The sequence below is a fragment of the Terrapene carolina genome, unplaced genomic scaffold (genome assembly GCF_002925995.2).
Source record: "Terrapene carolina triunguis isolate 2854851 unplaced genomic scaffold, T_m_triunguis-2.0 Scaffold166, whole genome shotgun sequence".
Classification (NCBI taxonomy): domain Eukaryota; kingdom Metazoa; phylum Chordata; order Testudines; family Emydidae; genus Terrapene; species Terrapene triunguis.
The window spans coordinates 865,142-883,650 of record NW_020664517.1 but is presented as its reverse complement, the minus strand read 5'-3'; the positions used below and the strand labels follow the sequence as shown (position 1 = coordinate 883,650).

Genomic DNA, 18,509 nt, shown 5'->3' with positions numbered 1-18,509 from the left:
AGAACAGGGTTTTCCTACCATGAACTAGAAACAAAAGCAGCAGATCAAATCCTGGACAGGGGAAGACCCCTAACTTCCAGGTGAGGAGAGGAGAGGAGACTTTTTTCATCCATTCATCAATTCCAAGGCCAGAAGGGATCATTGTGATCATCTACCCTGACCTTCTGTACAGCAGAGGCCATAGAACATCCCCCAAAATAATTCCTAGAGCAGATCTTTTAGAAAAACATCCAATCTTGTTTGTTCTCCTGTCCCAGGCCCAGCCTGTATCCCCAGACACCCCTCCAACTCCAGCCTGCCTCCATAATTCTCCTTTGCTGTATTTTGGTGGGGAGACCCACTTGCCAGGGAGACCCCAATTCCTGCACTCTTCTGGAGACTGGCCAGGGATAAAGATAGGGTCAAGCAGGGCATTGCTTTCTCGCCAAATGACAAGGGAGGAGGTCTTCCTCCCACTGTGATGGGGGGGACCCCACGGCAGAAACAATACTCACCAACCAGGGTTGGTCCTAAAGAAGCTTCTGCTCAGTGGGGGCAGGGATCCCCTGGCAGTGCCTGCACAAGAAAGTGGGAGAAAAGCCCATGCCAGCAGTGGTCTCCCAATGGTGGGAGAACTTGGGCTAGGCAGGGAAGGGGAGGGGAGATGGTGACAACTAAGGGTTTGTCTACACAGCCAAGAAAAACCTGCAGCTGGCCTGGGCCAGCTGACTCAGACTTGCAGGGCTTGGGCTCCGGGGCTGTTTCATTGCTGTGTGACTGTCCCATCTCGCAGGGTCCTAGAGCCCAGGTTACAGCCCAAGCCAAAACGTCTACACAGCAATGAAACAGCCCCGCAGCCCAAGCCCCATGAGCCCAAGTTGGCTGGAACAGGCCAGCCCCAGCCATCTAGTTGTTGTGTAGACATAACAATGGGGAGGACAGGGGACTCTCTTCCCCTGGAGGGCTTTAGGCCACAGGGTAGGCCTAGCAAAGTGCCAGGCTCAGGTGTGATTAATGTATCCAGCAAGCTAGTTTACAATGGCCATTCTTTGATTATAGGGGAAGCAGCTTACACAGCAGGTCCCAGCTCAACTCTCTTTGGCTCCTACGGTATTCAACGCCAGCCACCCGCTCTTCTGCTCCAGGAAGTTGCTCTGCATAATTGCTCCCTCGGGTATGTTCTCGCTGCTCTGAGCTCAGGCTCACGGCCTGTCCCCGAGACTCAGTGGCCATCTGGTCAGTGTGTTCAGGATCCCGGGCCAAGTCCTTCTTCTGAAGTCTCTCTGTCATGCCCTCCTCGGCATCCACATCAGACAGCATGCCCTCCTCAGTAGCTGCATTAGAAGCCTTTCTCCCTTGCACTGGAATTTTTCCTTTCAAGAGCTTTTGTTCAGGAGCAGAAAACCCTGCTTGGCTTTGTTCACCGAGCTGCGGCTGAGCAAAGAGCTCCGTGTTGCTGAGGATGATTTCAGTATCACTCGTCCCCATGGTCATTCCAATCATGGATGTTGCTTGCGACTCCGCCAGATAATTTTGTGCTGGTTAGAAATTTTTAAAATAAGTTTAATCTGCGGAATCATTCAGGGCCCTAGGAAAGCAAAGACATTAGCAGGACATGCATACAGAGTCATTAACTCAAAACTCTTGCCCTGCCCTTGATGTCAATCCATAAGCCTTTATAGCAATTTAATGCCAGTCACAAGGACATGTGCTTTCTACACCAACCCACAGCATTCTGGATAAGAACAGCAGAACAATGCAGACATTGCTCTCCAAACCCCAGGGCACCCAAAGAATTGCTGGGAGACTTCATTCTGCCAGTAGCTACTGAAAAGTTCTCATGGAGTTCCCCATCTGCCACGGGCCCATATGAACAGGTCCTTCATGCACTTGGATTGCTTAGGGCCAAGAGCAATTAGAGGACAGAAAGGAGACTTGCAAAACCAATCTGCAAGTAGAACAAATCAGATCAGAGTTATAACAATCTCTAGCCTAGAGAGGGGAGAATTGTTGGTTCCACTCTCATGGGGGCTTTGAGGACAACACAATGGATGTGCAGAGCTGTTGTGGCATTGCCAGAGACTTCAGTGCAGTAGTAGTTCCTATTGGGAACTCTGACCAGGAAGACATCCATTAAAGCAGAAATCCCCAGGGAGGGCCAGGAGGTAAAAAAGCCCAGTGAGAGAAATGTTTGGAAGGACAAGAGAATTCAATAGTAGCTCAACAAGGCATCTTCTGCAGAATGATACAAGTGTAGAGATCTGCTCAGTTCTGTTGTCAATAAAAGTCAGGCAGTCTCTGCATTCTGGGGTCTTTGCCAGGTCTGCATTCCTCAGTCTGTCCCGAGCCCTGGCTAACTGTCTGCTGTGGAACAGTGGAGCTGCCCACCCATTTGGTAGTGCCAGCCATCAAGAGCACGTAACACCACTTTGCCAAGGACTGTGCTAGCTTCTGGGTGCCATTCAAGGTGTGGCTATTTATAAAGCTCTGAAATACTTTGGATTCTGGCCACCTCTTTCGTTCCACAAAAGCACACTAAGGCTATGTCTACCCTTGGAGTTGGAGGTGTGATTTCCCGCTCAAGTAGACATACTTGCGCTAGCTCAGCTAAAACTACTAGTATAGCCACAATAGTTTGGGCTGCGACAGCATGGGCTAACCACCCCAACTACAAACCCACTTGGACCCCATGGGTACCTACATAGGGTGGCTAACCTATGCCACTGCCTGTGCTACCACAGCTATACTGCTATTTCTAGTGTGCGAGCTCAAGACGACCTAACGTGAGTAACATCTACTCAAGCTGCAAATCACACCCCTAGCTTCAAATGTAGACAGCCTGTGGCCACTGGCATTTTATCAGATCATGAAGGCAGCTGGGGCACCCGTCCCAACAATCCCTAGATTTGAACATTCCTGGGCTGGAGACAGGTCCTGCTCAGTGGAGAGCCCCCAAATTATGGGATTTCCTTCCTCCACTGGTCTGACAGAGCCAGAGCACTTGGAGCACAATGCAAGTGTTACACTCCCAGAGCAGGGATGGTTTTAAAACTGGAGTTGATTAAACTTAGGATCCCCAACACACATCGCTTTCACAAGCCGCAGTGCTGCTGAGTCTGTCTAGAGCACACCCGGCTCTGACCTCTTTAACAGAGCCCCAGTTGGTACAGGGACGGGGAGCAGTGAAATAACTTGGGCGTTCCAGGCAGCTCATACAAAATTCACACTGACATTAAAATACTCTAACATATGCACGTATTACCTCATGAGTGCTGCACCAGACTCACGTATAATGACGACTGCCCGATTGCGGGGAGCGAGTTTAGTGATGAGCCTACTTGCAGAGTGTCCTTTTCTTTACTTGGGCTTTTTCAAATGATGTATATCCACCTAGTGAGATCTTTATTTTTTATACCTTTATAGAAAAGGAACATTAGCCTTGTGCCCTTTTTCTGTTTCTTTTTGAGAGAAGATGGAGAACTAATGGAACAACGATGTCCCAAGAGAGAAAGATTTTTACTCAAGACGGTTTAAAACTCTGGCTTTGTCAACACCTATTGAACTTCAATGACTAGTACACATTACGGAAAACAACATCTTTGCTAAAGATTTGACATCCTAAAAGGTGGGCAGCTCCAGTACCAGAGCTCTGAGAGCCCTAAAAGTCCCTCTGACAAAGCTAGGAGAGGGGGTGAGCTGACAGTCCTGAAATTTCTAAAAGTAAAAAACAAGCAGGAAAATGTTTACTGAAAACCCTTCCAGGCCTTCTTTCTCCAGCATGAAGCAGCAGAGAGGGAGCATGAGCCCTGTTTATTTCTTAAAACCCTGTGCAGGTGACAGTTAAGTTGACTAAAGGGTTTAACACACACTGACAGAGATCTTTAATTTGAAACACAGCGAAATTATTGTCTCAATTTGGCTACAAGATCTTCAAATTGCCATGTGGGTCCTCCTGCGCACTTCCCAGGCTACCCCATTACTCCGGAAGATCCCAGCTGCTGGGGTAGAGGACTACAAGGGCCTGTGCTCCCAGAGACCTCAGTTCCAGCAGCTGCATTTCACCTGTATAGTTTCATCGTGAGCAGAAAGGAGGTGAAACGATTGGTGGTACGTAACACTTCCCAGCAGCGAGGGAACACCATGGAGACACGACAGCAGGCTCAGTACAGAGTTGCTCTGTGGCTATGGCTAGATGTGACTGAAATCAGTCAGTCACTACACTTTAGTTCTCACCTCCTCCCTCAGTCCCAGGTCTCCTAAGGCCCAGTCTCACTAAGGAGATGCCAAACAGGAAGCATGGATTCAGAACCACCTCAGGCTCCTGACTCCTGTTTAGGCAGTGACGGCTGCTAATTAGCAGGATGTAAGTAGACTCAGACCAGTGATACTGAGAGAAGGCGGCTCAGGCACCAAGGACAGGTTGAGTCACCAGAATAGCTAGAAGGAGGTTTGTGCCCCTCTCAACTTCATGTTTAGGATCACTTCCATGTCACTGTAAATCCTAGAAATCCTGAAACCCTAGCAATCTGCTTCTCCACACAACACCCTCCCCACCCAAAACAGGAGAAATAACAGTCACAACACCCACTGCCTTTTATCTGCAACAAGTTCTGCTCCACGCCTCCTTCGAAAGCCTCCACATTGACAGTTTTGCGATTCTTTGGCCTGCGGATTAAGCCTCTTTTTTCAACAGACTCTGGTGGTACCGGGGTAGCAAGAGAGATCTGAAGAGACCTGAAAAGGGAGAAAGAGTGTAACACCACTCCAGACCTACCGTTTCCCACTCCCATCCCAGATCACTTTTGCCACTAGCCAAAGAATGGGACTTTAAACATTGTGTTAACTTGAGGAGATTCTCTACAGGGTTAGGTCAACATAAGCGGCCTTGCGTTGACCTCGCCGTGCAAGTGTCTTCACTTAAATTTGGTTCCCACCAATGTAAGTGCCTCTATGCCGATTTAATAACACCACCTCCCTGAGCAGGGTAGAGTCACAGTCGATGTAATTAGATCAACCCAGCATGAGTGTAGACACTGCGTTGCTTATGTTGAGTGTTATTGGCTTTCAGGAACCGTCCCACAATGCCCTATAATGGCAATACAATCGATAAAGTACTACTAGTGAGGACACACACTGCTGATCCAAGGAGCCAAGTGTACATGTACGTACATATGTGTATACACACACACACTCACACACACACACGTGTGATATGATAAGTGCGGTGGCTGTATGCCAACACAAGTTAGGTCAACATAATTTTGTAGGCTCATACCCTGCAGTTCTAGTCCCTGCAGAGCAATGACAATGGTATTGAGTAACCTAACTACTTTCTTGTACTAAAGTATCGTTTTAGAATAATAGTTCAGAGAAGATGTATCTTGAAAACAATAAAGCATATTGCATGTATATCTAGTTCTTCCCTAAGGCTGAGTTCCCTGGATCTGTGGGGCTCAGATCCTTCAGACTCCTCCACAGAGCCTGTCCATACCAGCTTGTCAGCTTAGACAGCTGCATGCAAGTGAACCCCTCCCCACCCCCAAAAGGCTTTTTAACTCTTTAGTCATTTGCTCTCTAGTTCTCAGCACTGCAGAACAAGATTTGTAAACAGGAGACAAGACAGAGGCTCTTATAAGCTAACAGCTGCAACTCCCCCCCAATCATCTTTCTAGTACTATCTAGATACTCTTATCTGGGAAGCCAATGTTTTGTTTCCCTGCTTGTTCTTCTCACAGCTTTATTCAATTAGATCAACACAGTCATGCAGGAAAGTCTTATAATCGCAATGTAAGTTGTACAGTCTCTCTCGATAACTAGGTTACACATCAATATTCCTAGAGTCTCATCTGGCAGCTCCTGCAGTGTTCACAACATTATGTATCAGCTCCATTTCTGTCACAGTTGTGACTTTGCTTGCTGAGCAACCGAGTTCCCTGCTCCTCTCCTCCTAATTCCTTTTGGTACTGGAGATCCCTCAAGAGGGGATTCAGTAGTTTGAGGTCTCTCTCTATGCCTCCAGCTAGTATGTGCCATACTGTCCAACGTCAAAAGGGTTAGCCAGCAGCAAGCACCTTCAGAAAAGGGCTCCACCAGAAAGGTATGGGATGCATTCTAAAACCAAAGTTGACATGAGCCCTTAGCGGACAGAGGGGGAAGTGTAGGAAATTCCCTGAGGTTTCATATTTTAAATTATTTGTGCCTTCCACAGCTGGTGCAGAACAAGAATTAAGAACCATTTTAACTGTGATCTCCAGCACACAACTCACCTCTTCCCCTTAACTGCATAAAAATAGTGGAAACACATTTGGGCAATTTAAATAATCTGACACCAGTCTGCTTTAGCAAAATAGTTTAATATACAGTAGATTATCTAACATTAAGCTACATATTTCAGGTGAATCAGCATGATTGTGACATGTTTTACGGCTTCCAGTCTACAGAGAGCTGAATTGTTATGTACCTGAAAAAAGACTAAAACACTTAAGAAGCCTTAAACCTAGGAGGGAAGCCTTAAAAAGTAAAGAAACTTATAGATTCCCTCCTGCAAGATACAGGAAGAAAAAGGCTTCAGAACACATCTGGGAAAGCATTTAATATTGACATTCTGTTAGTGTCCACAGTGCTGTGGGCTGTCCACACACAAGGAAACAGGTTGTAAACTCTTCAGGGCAACGGCTAAGACAAGCAACATACAAAGCAGAGGAGAGGTACACATTATGAATGCTAAAATAAATACAAATAAATGCCAGATATACCCGACTGTCACTCAACCTTTCTTCAGGTATCACAGCTAAAGCGTTTCTTAAGGAGAGATCTGAAGGCAGGAAGGACAGGCTCGGCTCAAAGGGGAGGGAGCAAAGGCATGAGCAGCATGGAAGAAAACGCAGAGGTTGTGGGAGAAGCAAAGAAAAGGGCAGTCATGGATGGCATCCCTGGTGGAGCACCGGGCAATGCAATAAGAGTGGCTAGGTAGGGGCAGCAGCATTGTGGAGAGGCTCGAAGGTGAGGACAAGCAGCTTGAACTACATGCAGTGGAAAAGAGGGAACTGATTGAGAGATCTGATGTGCACCAAGTAATGGACAAAGATGACCATAGCTACACTGTGCACGGATTTGAGGGGGACAACATTGGAGCAGAAGGCAAGAGGGGCCAGGGAAGAAGACACCACATCAATATGGGAACTGATGAGGATCCTAGATGAGGCTTAGCTGTAGGGACAGAGGAGGCCACATCACAGAAATGTAATGGAAGACCAACAGGATTTGGATCCAGCCTGAATGTGTGGGGCAATGAAGAGGGAGGACTCTAACCAGAACTGATTTAAAAGACCGCCTTGCATCCACAACCCCAGGATATCAGAGGGTATGCAATCAACTATCACCAACACCCAGTATCAAACTAGGGAACTGCTTTATCATTACTGTTCAACCTATAGGGTCCTATTGTATGTTGCTGTGACAGGGAAAAAAGTGGGCAGGGGGTGGTGGATATAGGTAGTTCTGCTTCCTGGTGCAGAACTGCCCAACAGAGAGACTGCTCAGAGCTGACTTACTGCAGCTGTGGAGTTCAAGAGAGCTCTTCTGAAGACCATGTACTGGCCCATCCTGCCTGCTCTTCCCAGCTAGAGAAGGTCTGATGAATCAGAGCAGTTGTAGTCATGCTAGTCAAAAGCAAAGGCCTTTGCGGTTTAACTCACCTTGTCAGAGAAGAGTTGTCCAACGCTGGCTGGGCTGAAAAAAGTTTGAGGCACATATTAGCTGAGTATGGCACAACCTGTACAGATATTACCAGTTTGAGGGAACAATCTTATCCATTCTCCACCTTCCAGGGCTGGTTACACTACGATTCCCCAAGAGCAAAGCTAGTATGTTACATCCACTGCCTCATATTTAAGGCACCATGAGTTGGGCAGAAATAACACAGAAAAATATTCAGTGGTTTTCCTGTATTTCACTAATTTTCAGTTTGTTTTAGGAAAATAAAATGACAGCTTCACGATTCCTATTCTGAATTGCAATGCTACTTATTAACATGTTAGTGGCTAGTTCTCTGAAAGGGCAATAGACTGTTGATACAAAAGACAGCTTAATGCAAGAGAAGTTACCTCATTCAGTAATATTAACCCCATTTATGTTATTAGTCACACTATATTGGAATTTTAGGCTCATCACAACCGCCCTTCTGTGATCCTGTCTCTTCCAGGTAATAAAGAGGCGTCTGGAGACTTTGGGAGCATATTTGAAATCTAAATACACCACAGTCCCAGGTAAAGTAGTTACTAAAAGCTGCCCCTTGTCCATGGAGCCCCAGGAGAAAGAAGGCCAATTTGGCTTTTGGTAGAGCTGCAAACTGTGAACTTTTATAGATTCTAAGGCCACAAGACATCACTGTGATCATCTAGTCTGACCTCCTGTATAACACAGACCATAGGACTTCCCTGAACGGATTCCTGTTTGAACTACAGCACATTTTATAGAAAGACATCAAATCTTGATTTAAAGATTTCCAGTGATCGAGAATCCACCACAACCTTTGGTAAGTTGTTCCAATGATTAATTACCCTCACTGTTAAAAATTTACATCTTATTTCAAGTGTGAATTTCTCTAGCTTCAACTTCCAGCCATTGTCTAGTAGAGTGAAGAGCGCTCTGTTATCAAACTGCTGTTCCCCACGTAGGTACTTATAGATTGTAATCAAGTTGACTCTTAACCTTCTCTTTGTTAAGCTAAAATTTAGAATTCAAAGTGGAAGAATACCAACTTGGAAAGCCATCCTGAGAGTCACAAATGGAGGAGCTGCTCAGGGAGGAGCCAGTTACTTTTAACTTGGGTGGTTTTAGTAGCTCAACAATGTTTATTTTTAATCTAAAGAGATGGCCTTTGGCCCACCTCCAGAGTGCCCCTTTTGTACTTGCAACACACACCGCTTCCTGGTGCAGAACTGCTGAACAGAGAAGCTGCTCAGAGCTGACCTACTGCAGCTGTGGAGTTCAAGAAAGCTCTTTTGAAGCTCCCTGAAAACCTTGGAGTACAGAGTCAAGCAAGGAGTTCCCCGATTCTGCCTTACCAAGGTTTCGAGGAAGTCGCTCATCTGCTCCTCTCTCAAAGTCAGAAATGCTGAACTTCTTTTTCTTCCTACTCATGTGTAATGCAGTGATAACTGTGCCCTCAGGAACAAAGTCCGGCAGATGCATTTCCAGGCTACCAAAACAAACAAGCCAAGGTTTTAGTGCAGGCCAACATTCTAGTGTTATCATCCAGGTACGCTCAACTCCCCAAGACTTGCCCCGGGCTGTAGCAGCAGTAACATTCATTTCTGTTTCCTACCTTTTGGAGCAGCAGAAATGAGGAACTAAGCAAAGATGGGCTCAGCAAATACAAGAAGGTGCCACTCATTTGTCTTACCAGCCAAAGCAGATTTCAAGGAGGAGAGCAAAAAAGATCCAAACACATTTTCAATTAAGGGTTCTGTGAACTTGAGGCAAAAATGAAGGATCAGATCAGACTCAACCCAGTTTCACAATTCTCCCCCCATAAGAACAAGAGACAGCAATGAACACTTATCGCTGCACGGCTTGGTAAATAGGAAGGCGTCATCAAGAAACATCATAAAGGATGCTTGAATATAGGAGAACAGGAGAAAGATGCTTCTCTAGTCAGGGACTTGGGCCAGGAGCAGAAAGCTAGCAGGAAAGAAGATGTAAAAAAATTGCCCTATTTTACCCCTCCATGCTGGCAAGAGCCTTCTCATGTGAGAGCAAAGCTTGACTCGAACCTGCAAAGGGGCACAGAAGCTTGAAGGGAGATGTTAGAGTGGGAAAGGGAGCAAGGTGAAGCTGAGCTGGGGGAGGGGCAATGCGGTGATGGTGGAGAGGATCTCAGGGGATGGAAACAGTTCAAATCCCAACACTGCTGAGGCAGCAAGTTCTTCAGCAATCTTATTCCAGTACATTGCCCATCCCCACTATGTTACAGCGTGTTGGATCCGCAGAGCTCCATAGCTACAGGACAATAGAATGCTCCTTTCGGCCCTGCTGCACCCCCTTCTCAGCCCTTTGCACCTAGGCCAGTGGGACTGGAGCAGATCAGTCAGTAGGTTACTCCGCGGTGGGAACAGCAGGCTTGCCAGACATGTGTAGTTTGGCATCCCCTGAGGGAAGAAAAGTGCCTGCACCATTCAGTTGTAATTTATTAACATTTCCATGTGTTGTTCCCTCCCCCCCGCCCCCCAGTGACATCTGCTGGGGAAGGTCAGAAGTGAATCTGTTTTTCACTGCTTTTGTTACAAGTTTAAGGCAAGCATTAATTATTAATTATTATTATTATTATTATTATTAAAGGACACCTGCAAAGGAGAAAAAAATGGGCTGATTTCCTTTTTTGCTTCTTTATGACAGGAAAAAACCTGAAAGACTGGTTAGAAAAGAAGTGTCTGCTTGTTTTTCACAACTGCTCTGGAAGGCTGTAGGGCAACTGGAAAAACAGTAACAAGTGCCAAGAAAACGAAAGCTGAGCAATGGACAGAAGGGATTTTTTAGCCAGACAACTTAAAACTTTGTTTACAACTATTTAATCTCAATGAATAGTTAATATTTTGACAAAGGAAGTCTCTTATAGACTCATAGACTTTAAGGTCAGAAGGGACCATTATGGTCATCTAGTCTGACCTCCCGCATGATGCAGGCCACAAAAGCTGACCCACCCAATTTCCCTTATCTCAGCTGTTGAAGTCTCCAGATCGTGATTTAAAGACTTCAAGTCGCAGAGAATCCTCCAGCTTGGGACCCCTCCCCCATGCTGCGGAGGAAGGCGAAAAACCTCCAGGGCCTCTGCCAATCTACCCTGGAGGAAAATTCCTTCCCGACCCCAAATATGGCGATCAGTAGAACCCCGAGCATACAGGCAAGATTCTCCAGCGGGACCCACATTTTACCAGCGATGGCACGTTATTGCCTAATTGACTAAAATCACGTTATCCCATCAAACCATTCCCTCCATAAACTTATCTAGCCTAATCTTGAAGCCAGAGAGGTCTTTCGCCCCCACCATTTCCCTTGGAAGGCTGTTCCAGAATTTCACCCCTCTGACGGTTAGAAACCTTCGTCTAATTTCAAGCCTAAACTTCCCCACGGACAGTTTATATCCATTCGTTCTCGTGTCCACATTAGTACTGAGCTGAAATAATTCCTCTCCCTCACTGGTATTTATCCCTTTGATATATTTAAAGAGAGCAATCATATCCCCCCTCAGCCTTCTTTTGGTTAGGCTAAACAAACCGAGCTCCTCGAGTCTCCTTTCATAGGGAAGGTTTTCCATTCCTCGGATCAGCCTAGTGGCCCTTCTCTGTACCCGTTCCAGTTAAAGATCCAACAACTCCTTCCCTTTGGTTAAGATACAAGAGCTGACAATAGACATTGTCTGAGACTTCCAAGAACTCCACCATCAAAACCAGGGAAAGAAAAGCCTTCTCATGGTTTCTTTCTCCATCATAAAGAAAGAAAAAGGTGCACAGACCCACTTGCTCAAAAATAACCTACCTTAAAGGTGACCTGCAGAGTATTTGTCATTGCAAGAAAATTCAGATTTATAGAAAAAATGGAAACAGTTACTGGGTCATTATTTTGAGCAAAATATTCTTTACTCTGCAGTAACAATTAATGACAGCTCTGTGTAAGCTCAAAAGCTGGTCTATCTCATCAACAGAAGTTGGTCCAAAAAAAAAAAAAAAAAAAAAATTACCTCCTTCACCATGTCTCTTTAAAAACCTTAAGTCACTCCTCCATTTTCCACTACACTGGGCATACAGTCAAGTTTACAAAAGTAGATGGAGGAACTTTGCTAAGTAGGTTCAAGACCATGACTGATTGTGGGGGAAAAACACCCTAGAAGTCACGATTTGCTTAATCAGTATAGTAAGTAATCTTCTCAGACTGCATTTAGCATCAGTGCCCAGATACAATGGTCTTGTTACTATATAGTTACAATGTCAGAAGCAATGCCATGTCTAGCAGTTACTTATTGAAGAGTTCATTTCAGCCTGCATCCTGCAATCACAAGCCTAAATATGTTTATTTTAGGAGAATAGTTAGTAGTTCCTAGAACTGCACCTGCCGAACTCCCCTGCCAATTTGTGGTTTTGCAATCACATTTTCATTTTTTAAACAGTTTCTTTCCCTGTTTTGTGAATAACCCACACAAACGGGGGAAATGAATATACAAGGGAAACAATGAAAGTGATTAAACACAAAATGCTGACACATGAATTTTCTCCCTTATCAACCAGTTGCAGGGATCTTAGCTGTTTCCTGTAACAATAGTATGTAAAAAGTTTTCAGACAGAAGTGAAATTTGTAAGATGATTGTATCCTTTTCATTCTCAACAGGAACAGTCTTAACAGTTTGTATGATGGTTGGGTATTTTTTATTTGTTAAGAGGAGTATCTAGAGCTGAAAAAGGCATTTTTATTTATATGTAAATAATTTTTTTTGGTGAATAAATTAATGTCTAAGTTAGAAGTATAAAATTACACCTAATGTTAAGATGAGGCATCTGGATAAGCAGACAGCTAATAGTCTGAACATGTTTTGGCCTCATACCAGCTAACCAAGGAGAAAACACAAACAAAACAATAAAAAGAGGTGGTTTAGGTCTCCTGATTCTCTTTCAAGTAGTCATCTGCATTTAAAACCTTCATCTGCCATTGCCAGGCACGAGGTGGTCTTTTAGAACTCCCTGCCCTTTGCAGGATGAGCACCTCCTGAGCCAATCTGGCCCAAAGTGAAAATGCAACTTCCAAGGAGATTTTTTTTTTGGGGGGGGGCCAGTCTATGTGAAACCTTCATGATCACTACTGACACGTTCTAGGCAAATTCCCAGACACAAACCAACTAAGTAATAAGGAAATGAAAAAATAAAGCAGGTCAATAAGTTATACTGTACTGGGATGGGACAGCCCCTTTTCTCCCCTATCTTTTCTACCTTTATTCTAAAGAATCACATCTCCAGGGATTTAAGGCTAATGTATTAAAGACATTTACACCAATATTTTTGAAGCGTTTGTGCAGTACATTGAAACTCTGGCCATTTAAATCAGATCAGGTCAAGAAACCCCAGTTCCCCCACCACCACCAACAGAAGCTGGAACTCTGTCCATACTTAACAAATTGACAGGAAACTACTTACCCACTGGAAATTCTCTCGGATGGAGGCTGTGATCCAGGCTCTTCAGGTTCTTTGGTCTCACTCATCTTAGGAACCAGAGGGGAAACTTGTGGCTCTGTCAACAGAGAGTACTTCGTTTCCACAAATTAAACTAGTAAGGAAGTTAATATGGCAGTGCAATGACAGGTACCCCAATGCTTTGTCAGATTAACTTCTTCCTATTTCTAAACTAGGATGAAATATTTATTCACTGCCTAGGATGCCACAGTGGAGGCAAGATAGCAGATGCCAATCGGTTCTCCCCAAGTGAGACCTGCATACTCCATGGCAAGCTCACAATTAATTTTGCAGCAAGGCTTTCTACTGGCTAGGTTTCATTAGGATTGGTAGTGTTAAAAAAACAAAAACATGGAGGCAGCAGCTGACAAGCCATATTCTAGTGCACCTGATCCAAAGTTGACAGTAGTGGAAAATTTGTAGGGCTGTCAATTAATTGCAGTTAACTCATGCGATTAAAAAATTAATCACAGTTAAACAATAGAATACCAATTGAAATTTATTACATATTTTGGATGTTTTTCTACATTTTCAAATATTTGATTTCAATTTCCAACACAGAATACAAAGTGTACAGTGCTCACTTTATATTATTATTTTTATTACTAATATTTCCACTGTAAAAATGATAAACAAATAGTATTTTTCAATTCACCTAATACAAGTACTGAAGTGAAGTGCAACTTACAAAAGTCGATTTTTTTGTGTTACATAACTGCACTCAAAAACAAAACAATGTAAAACTTTAGAGCCTACAAGTCCACTCAGTCCTGCTTCTTGTTCAACCAATTGCTAAGACAAACAAGTTTGTTTACATTTAAAGGAGATAATGCTGCCCGCTTCTTATTTACAACGTCACCTGAAAATGAGAACAGGTGTTCACGTGGCACACTTGTAGCCGACATTGCTAGGTATTTACACGCCAGGTATGATAAACATTCGTATGCCCCTTCATGCATCAGCCACCATTCCAGAGGACATGCTTGCATGCTGATGACGCTCGTTAAAAAAATAATGCGTTAATTAAATTTGTGACTGAACTCCTTGGGGGAGAATTGTATGTCTCCTGCTCAGTTTTACCTGCATTCCGCCATATATTTCGTATTATGGCAGTCTCAGATGACAACACAGCACACGTTGTTCGATTTAAGAACACTTTCACTGCAGATTTGACAAAATGCAAAGAAGGTACCAATGTGAGATTTCTGATAGATACAGCACTCAATCCAAGGTTTAAGAATCTGAAGTGCCTTCCAAAATCTGAGAGGGACGAGGTGTGGAGCATGTTTTCAGAAGTCTTAAAAGAGCACAGTCCGATGTGAAAACTACAGAACCCGAACCACCAAAAAAGAAAATCAACCATCTGCTGGTGGCATCTGACTCAGATGATGAAAATGAACATGCATCAGTCCACACTGCTTTGGATCATTATGACGCAGAACCCATCATCAGCATGGAAGCATGTTCTCTGGAATGGTGGGCAAAGCATGAAGGGACATATGAATCTTTAGCACATCAGACCCGTAAATACCTTGCAACACCGGCTACAAGAGTGCCATGCAAACACCTGTTCTCACTTTCAGGTGACGTAAACAAGAAGCAGGCAGCATTATCTCCTGTAAATGTAAACAAACTTGTTTGTCTGAGTGATTGGCTGAACAAGAAGAAAGATTGAGTTAACTTGTAGGCTCCAAAGTTTTACATTGTTTTATTTTTGAGTGCAGTTTTTTTGTGTACGTAATTCTACGTTTGTAAGTTCAACTTTCATAATAAAGAGATTGCACTACAGTACTTGTATTAGGTGAATTGAAAAATACTGTTTCTTTTGTTTCTTTTTTACAGTGCAAATTTTTGTAATAAAAATACGAAGTGAGTACTGTACACTTTGTATTTTGTGTTGTAATTGAAATCAATATACTTGAAAATGTAGAAAACATCCCAAAATATTTAAATCAATGGTATACTATTATTGTTTAATTGGGTGATTCATCACGATTAATTATGTTAATTGCTTGACAGCCTTAATTTTTTTTAGAAAATTCTAGTGTAGCCGTAAAGGCTAAGGCAACACTTCTATGCGTGTCCAGCGGTTCTAATACTAGAAGATAGAGTGGCAGAAATTCTCTGCCATGTTTGCAAAGGTGAAACATACACTATCTTGAAAGTGAATACTTCTTTCATGACACTTTCAGCTGCAATACACTGATATCTACCTTTTTGTATAAGAGAATCACAAAATGGTCTGAATTCCTCCTCTGCACAACAGAGTAATCAAAGATTACAAACCAACTCCCACTCCCCAGATCCTTTAAAGAATTGTTTCACTGCTGTCTGCCTTCCTGGAGAAGGATTTTCCACTTACGGGTCTGGATGATTCTTCTGAGCACCACCCTTGGCGTATCATTATCAAGATCAGGGAGAATAGTTGGTATCTTCTTTGGCAGGGGGGTTCTGTCAGAAATGCTTTGCCTCCTTGCATCAGATAAGTGCTAGAGGAGAAATCAAAGACGGCCAATTCAAGCTCTCATTTTCACCAACAAACCTGAACCTTAGAAGCAAAAGTGTTAAGGACATATCTTCCGGTGAAATTTAATCTAGGTCAGTGGTCTCCAAAGTGGGATGCGCACAAGAGGATCCTTGGGGGTGCGCAGCAAGAGGAGCATTTTTTTTTTTTTTTGCTTCGTCAGTTCGGGCGGGAGTCCGAGCGGCTTTTTTTATTTATTTTTTTTGCTTTGCTTCGGCAAAAATGGTAGACCCGGCGCAGCAGGGGGTGCATGCTCAAAAATTTTTTACTGATAGGGTGCGCGATCAAAAAAGTTTGGAGACCACTGATCTAGGTAAAGCCTCCAACCACATAGTTGTATGGAGTATTTTCCTCAGATCAGAGATCCTAGTATCTATCTCTTTGGTTCCCAAAAAATACTGTCCTCCATTTGCTCTTTAGCAGCATTTGCATTTCACTTTAGGACTGAACACAGTCCATCATCATGGTAAATCACTTAAGAGACATAAACAGACATTATGCACGGCTCTAATTATGAATGGGCGTCCCCGTTTCATGAGCCACCTCCCCCCCATCCCCATCCCCCAAAAAGCCATATCTGAAAAATAAAAAAGCACAACCAAGCTGAACAGCTAAATGAGACCAAAAATGTTGCTCTCCGATCCACATGATGGATTCAAGTATTTTGTTCTCCTTAGCTGTGTGAAATTGGGAAGATCCAGGCACATAGAACTTACTTTTTTGTGTTGAGTTCCTGCCTCTCCAGCATTTACTAGTTAATAATTTACAAAAACCATTGTTTCCTTCTGCTCTCCCATTTGTTTGCAGTACTCAGCTGTTGTCTCTTGCCTTAGACACTGTAAACTGCAGGGATCATCTCTTTACGTTTGTACAGGGCCTACCACAGTGGGACCCTGATTTCAATGTGCTAGCACAGTGGAAATCACATTATTAATAAGAAGGGCAGAATATTTGAGAGCAGATCTGCAGAGCAGAGACTGAAGAACTCTGCTCTTACCAAAGAAAGTGATGCAGCAGCAGCATTATCAAGTAGTTGAGTTTTTATTGCTGGAAAAAGAGTATTGCACAATCAGAACTGTGCTTCTATCAGATAATGTATCTTGGAAAGAGAAAAACTGCTTAGCTGGTGTGACTGATCAGTCTCCTACTGAAAAAAACAGAAGAGAGCTGAAAACCCTGTTTCAAATCACCTGTACTCATTTAAACCATTTAACAACTTGTATTAAAAACCAGACAGTCCACCACCTGGATGCTGCCTCAGGCAGGCAAACAGACTGATGTCTTACAGCTCCAGTGTGTGAACTCAGTTATGTTCCATTGCACAGCTGGCTACAAGGGAGCATTATGATCACCTAGTCTGACCTCCTGTTTAACACAGGCATAGAACTTCCCAGAATTAATTCCTGCTTGAACTAGAGCAGATCCTGTAGAAAGAGATTAAATCTTAATTTAAAAAGTTTCCAATAGTGGAGAATCCACCACTATCCTTGGTAAGTTGTTCCAATAATTAATTACCCTCACAGTTAAAAATCTGCACTTTATTTCAAGTCTGAATTTGTTTAACTTCTTCCAGACATTGTCTCTTGTTATATCTTTGTCTGGGAAACTGAAGATTGCTTTATCACCACATTTTCGATTTCTATGTAGGTACTTATAGGTTCAGAGTCCAGACAATCCAAAGTGATATCAAAACATCAGAGGAGCAAATGGTACCTTTCTCCCCACGGAGTGCCGGACCCTCTCTTTCATTTTATGGCGCAGGGCCATGGAGGGAGATGCTGCCCTGGAGTCCTGACTGACTCCGGTAGAGCTCCTGGTCCTGGGGGAAGCCCTGGTGTCAGGCATGCTGCAAAAACACAAAGCCAAGCACACTCTGTTCAGTTACAGGGTGGGGACAGACCCACGACGGGGTATCATGGAAGCGCTGCCCCAAAGGGGCTCGGGGGGAGACTGATGCTGGCTCTACAAGCTGCAATAGACAAGGGGAGTAAAACGCTGGACAGAGCCTTACACAGCAGGGGGGTCTTTGTCACCGGGCCCAGGTGCCCCTCAGAACGCCTCCTCCCACCCCCATGGCTGGGTTTGGGGGCGGAGCTCCCCTCGTAACCACTAGTGGTCCCCCCCGCCCCCCCACCCAGCTGAGCCTGGGGACAGAGCCCCCCTCGTGGGCACTAGTGATTCCCTCAGAGCCCCCACGTCGGGGCAAGTAGTCCCCTCCGAACACCCCCCGGGGTCAGTGGTGGCCCCCTCCGACCCCCCCCCACCCCCGGGGCCACTGGTGGTCCCCTCCGGACACCCCTCCCCCGGGGGCACTGGTGGTCCCCACCGAACACCCCACCCCCCGGGGGCACTGGTGGTCCCCTCCGGACACCCCCCATGGCTGGCCCCACCCCCCTGGGGATGGCGGCCCCGATACCTACTTGCCGGGTTCCTCACACCCCACGGGGAGGTGCGAAGCTCTGAGTTCGGTTCCGTCCGCGCGAGCCCAGCCCTGCCCAACGGCACCGGGCAGCTCTCCCTCCCGCCTACCGATTCAAGGGAAACCTCGCGAGAACTCCCGACCAGGCCCACCGCGCGGTGCCTGCTGGGCGTGGTAGTTCCTGCCGCCACGCGGTGCATGCTGGGAGTGGTAGTTCTAGCCCTGCAGTAGGGCAGGCTCTCTAGCTTTTAGCCTGCCCTCCCGCCACAATGTGACTGGGGAGATGGGTGCAAGCTGCTTCAAGCATGGACACCTGCCCCCTCCAAGCTGAGTGATTAGGCAGAGCAGTGGAATCACCCACCTGCTT

The 18,509-nt window shown here is 44.9% G+C and overlaps 1 protein-coding gene across 1 annotated transcript in view; it reads right to left on the bottom strand.

Annotated features, from left to right (window-relative positions):
* Positions 1 to 18,229, bottom strand: part of LOC113406953 (centromere protein T-like) — a 34,964-nt gene extending 16,735 nt beyond the window's left edge. Inside the window, exons 1-8 of the mRNA XM_026653874.2 lie at positions 18,144 to 18,229; positions 17,437 to 17,569; positions 15,562 to 15,688; positions 13,164 to 13,257; positions 9,048 to 9,181; positions 7,677 to 7,710; positions 4,568 to 4,713; positions 1,053 to 1,517 (exon numbers count right to left, since the gene is read on the bottom strand). Of these exons, the coding sequence (XP_026509659.1) occupies positions 1,053 to 1,517; positions 4,568 to 4,713; positions 7,677 to 7,710; positions 9,048 to 9,181; positions 13,164 to 13,257; positions 15,562 to 15,688; positions 17,437 to 17,568 (1,132 nt within the window). The 5' untranslated portion in view covers position 17,569; positions 18,144 to 18,229. The remainder of the gene's footprint in view (positions 1 to 1,052; positions 1,518 to 4,567; positions 4,714 to 7,676; positions 7,711 to 9,047; positions 9,182 to 13,163; positions 13,258 to 15,561; positions 15,689 to 17,436; positions 17,570 to 18,143) is intronic.
* Between the last annotated feature and the right edge of the window lie 280 nt (positions 18,230 to 18,509).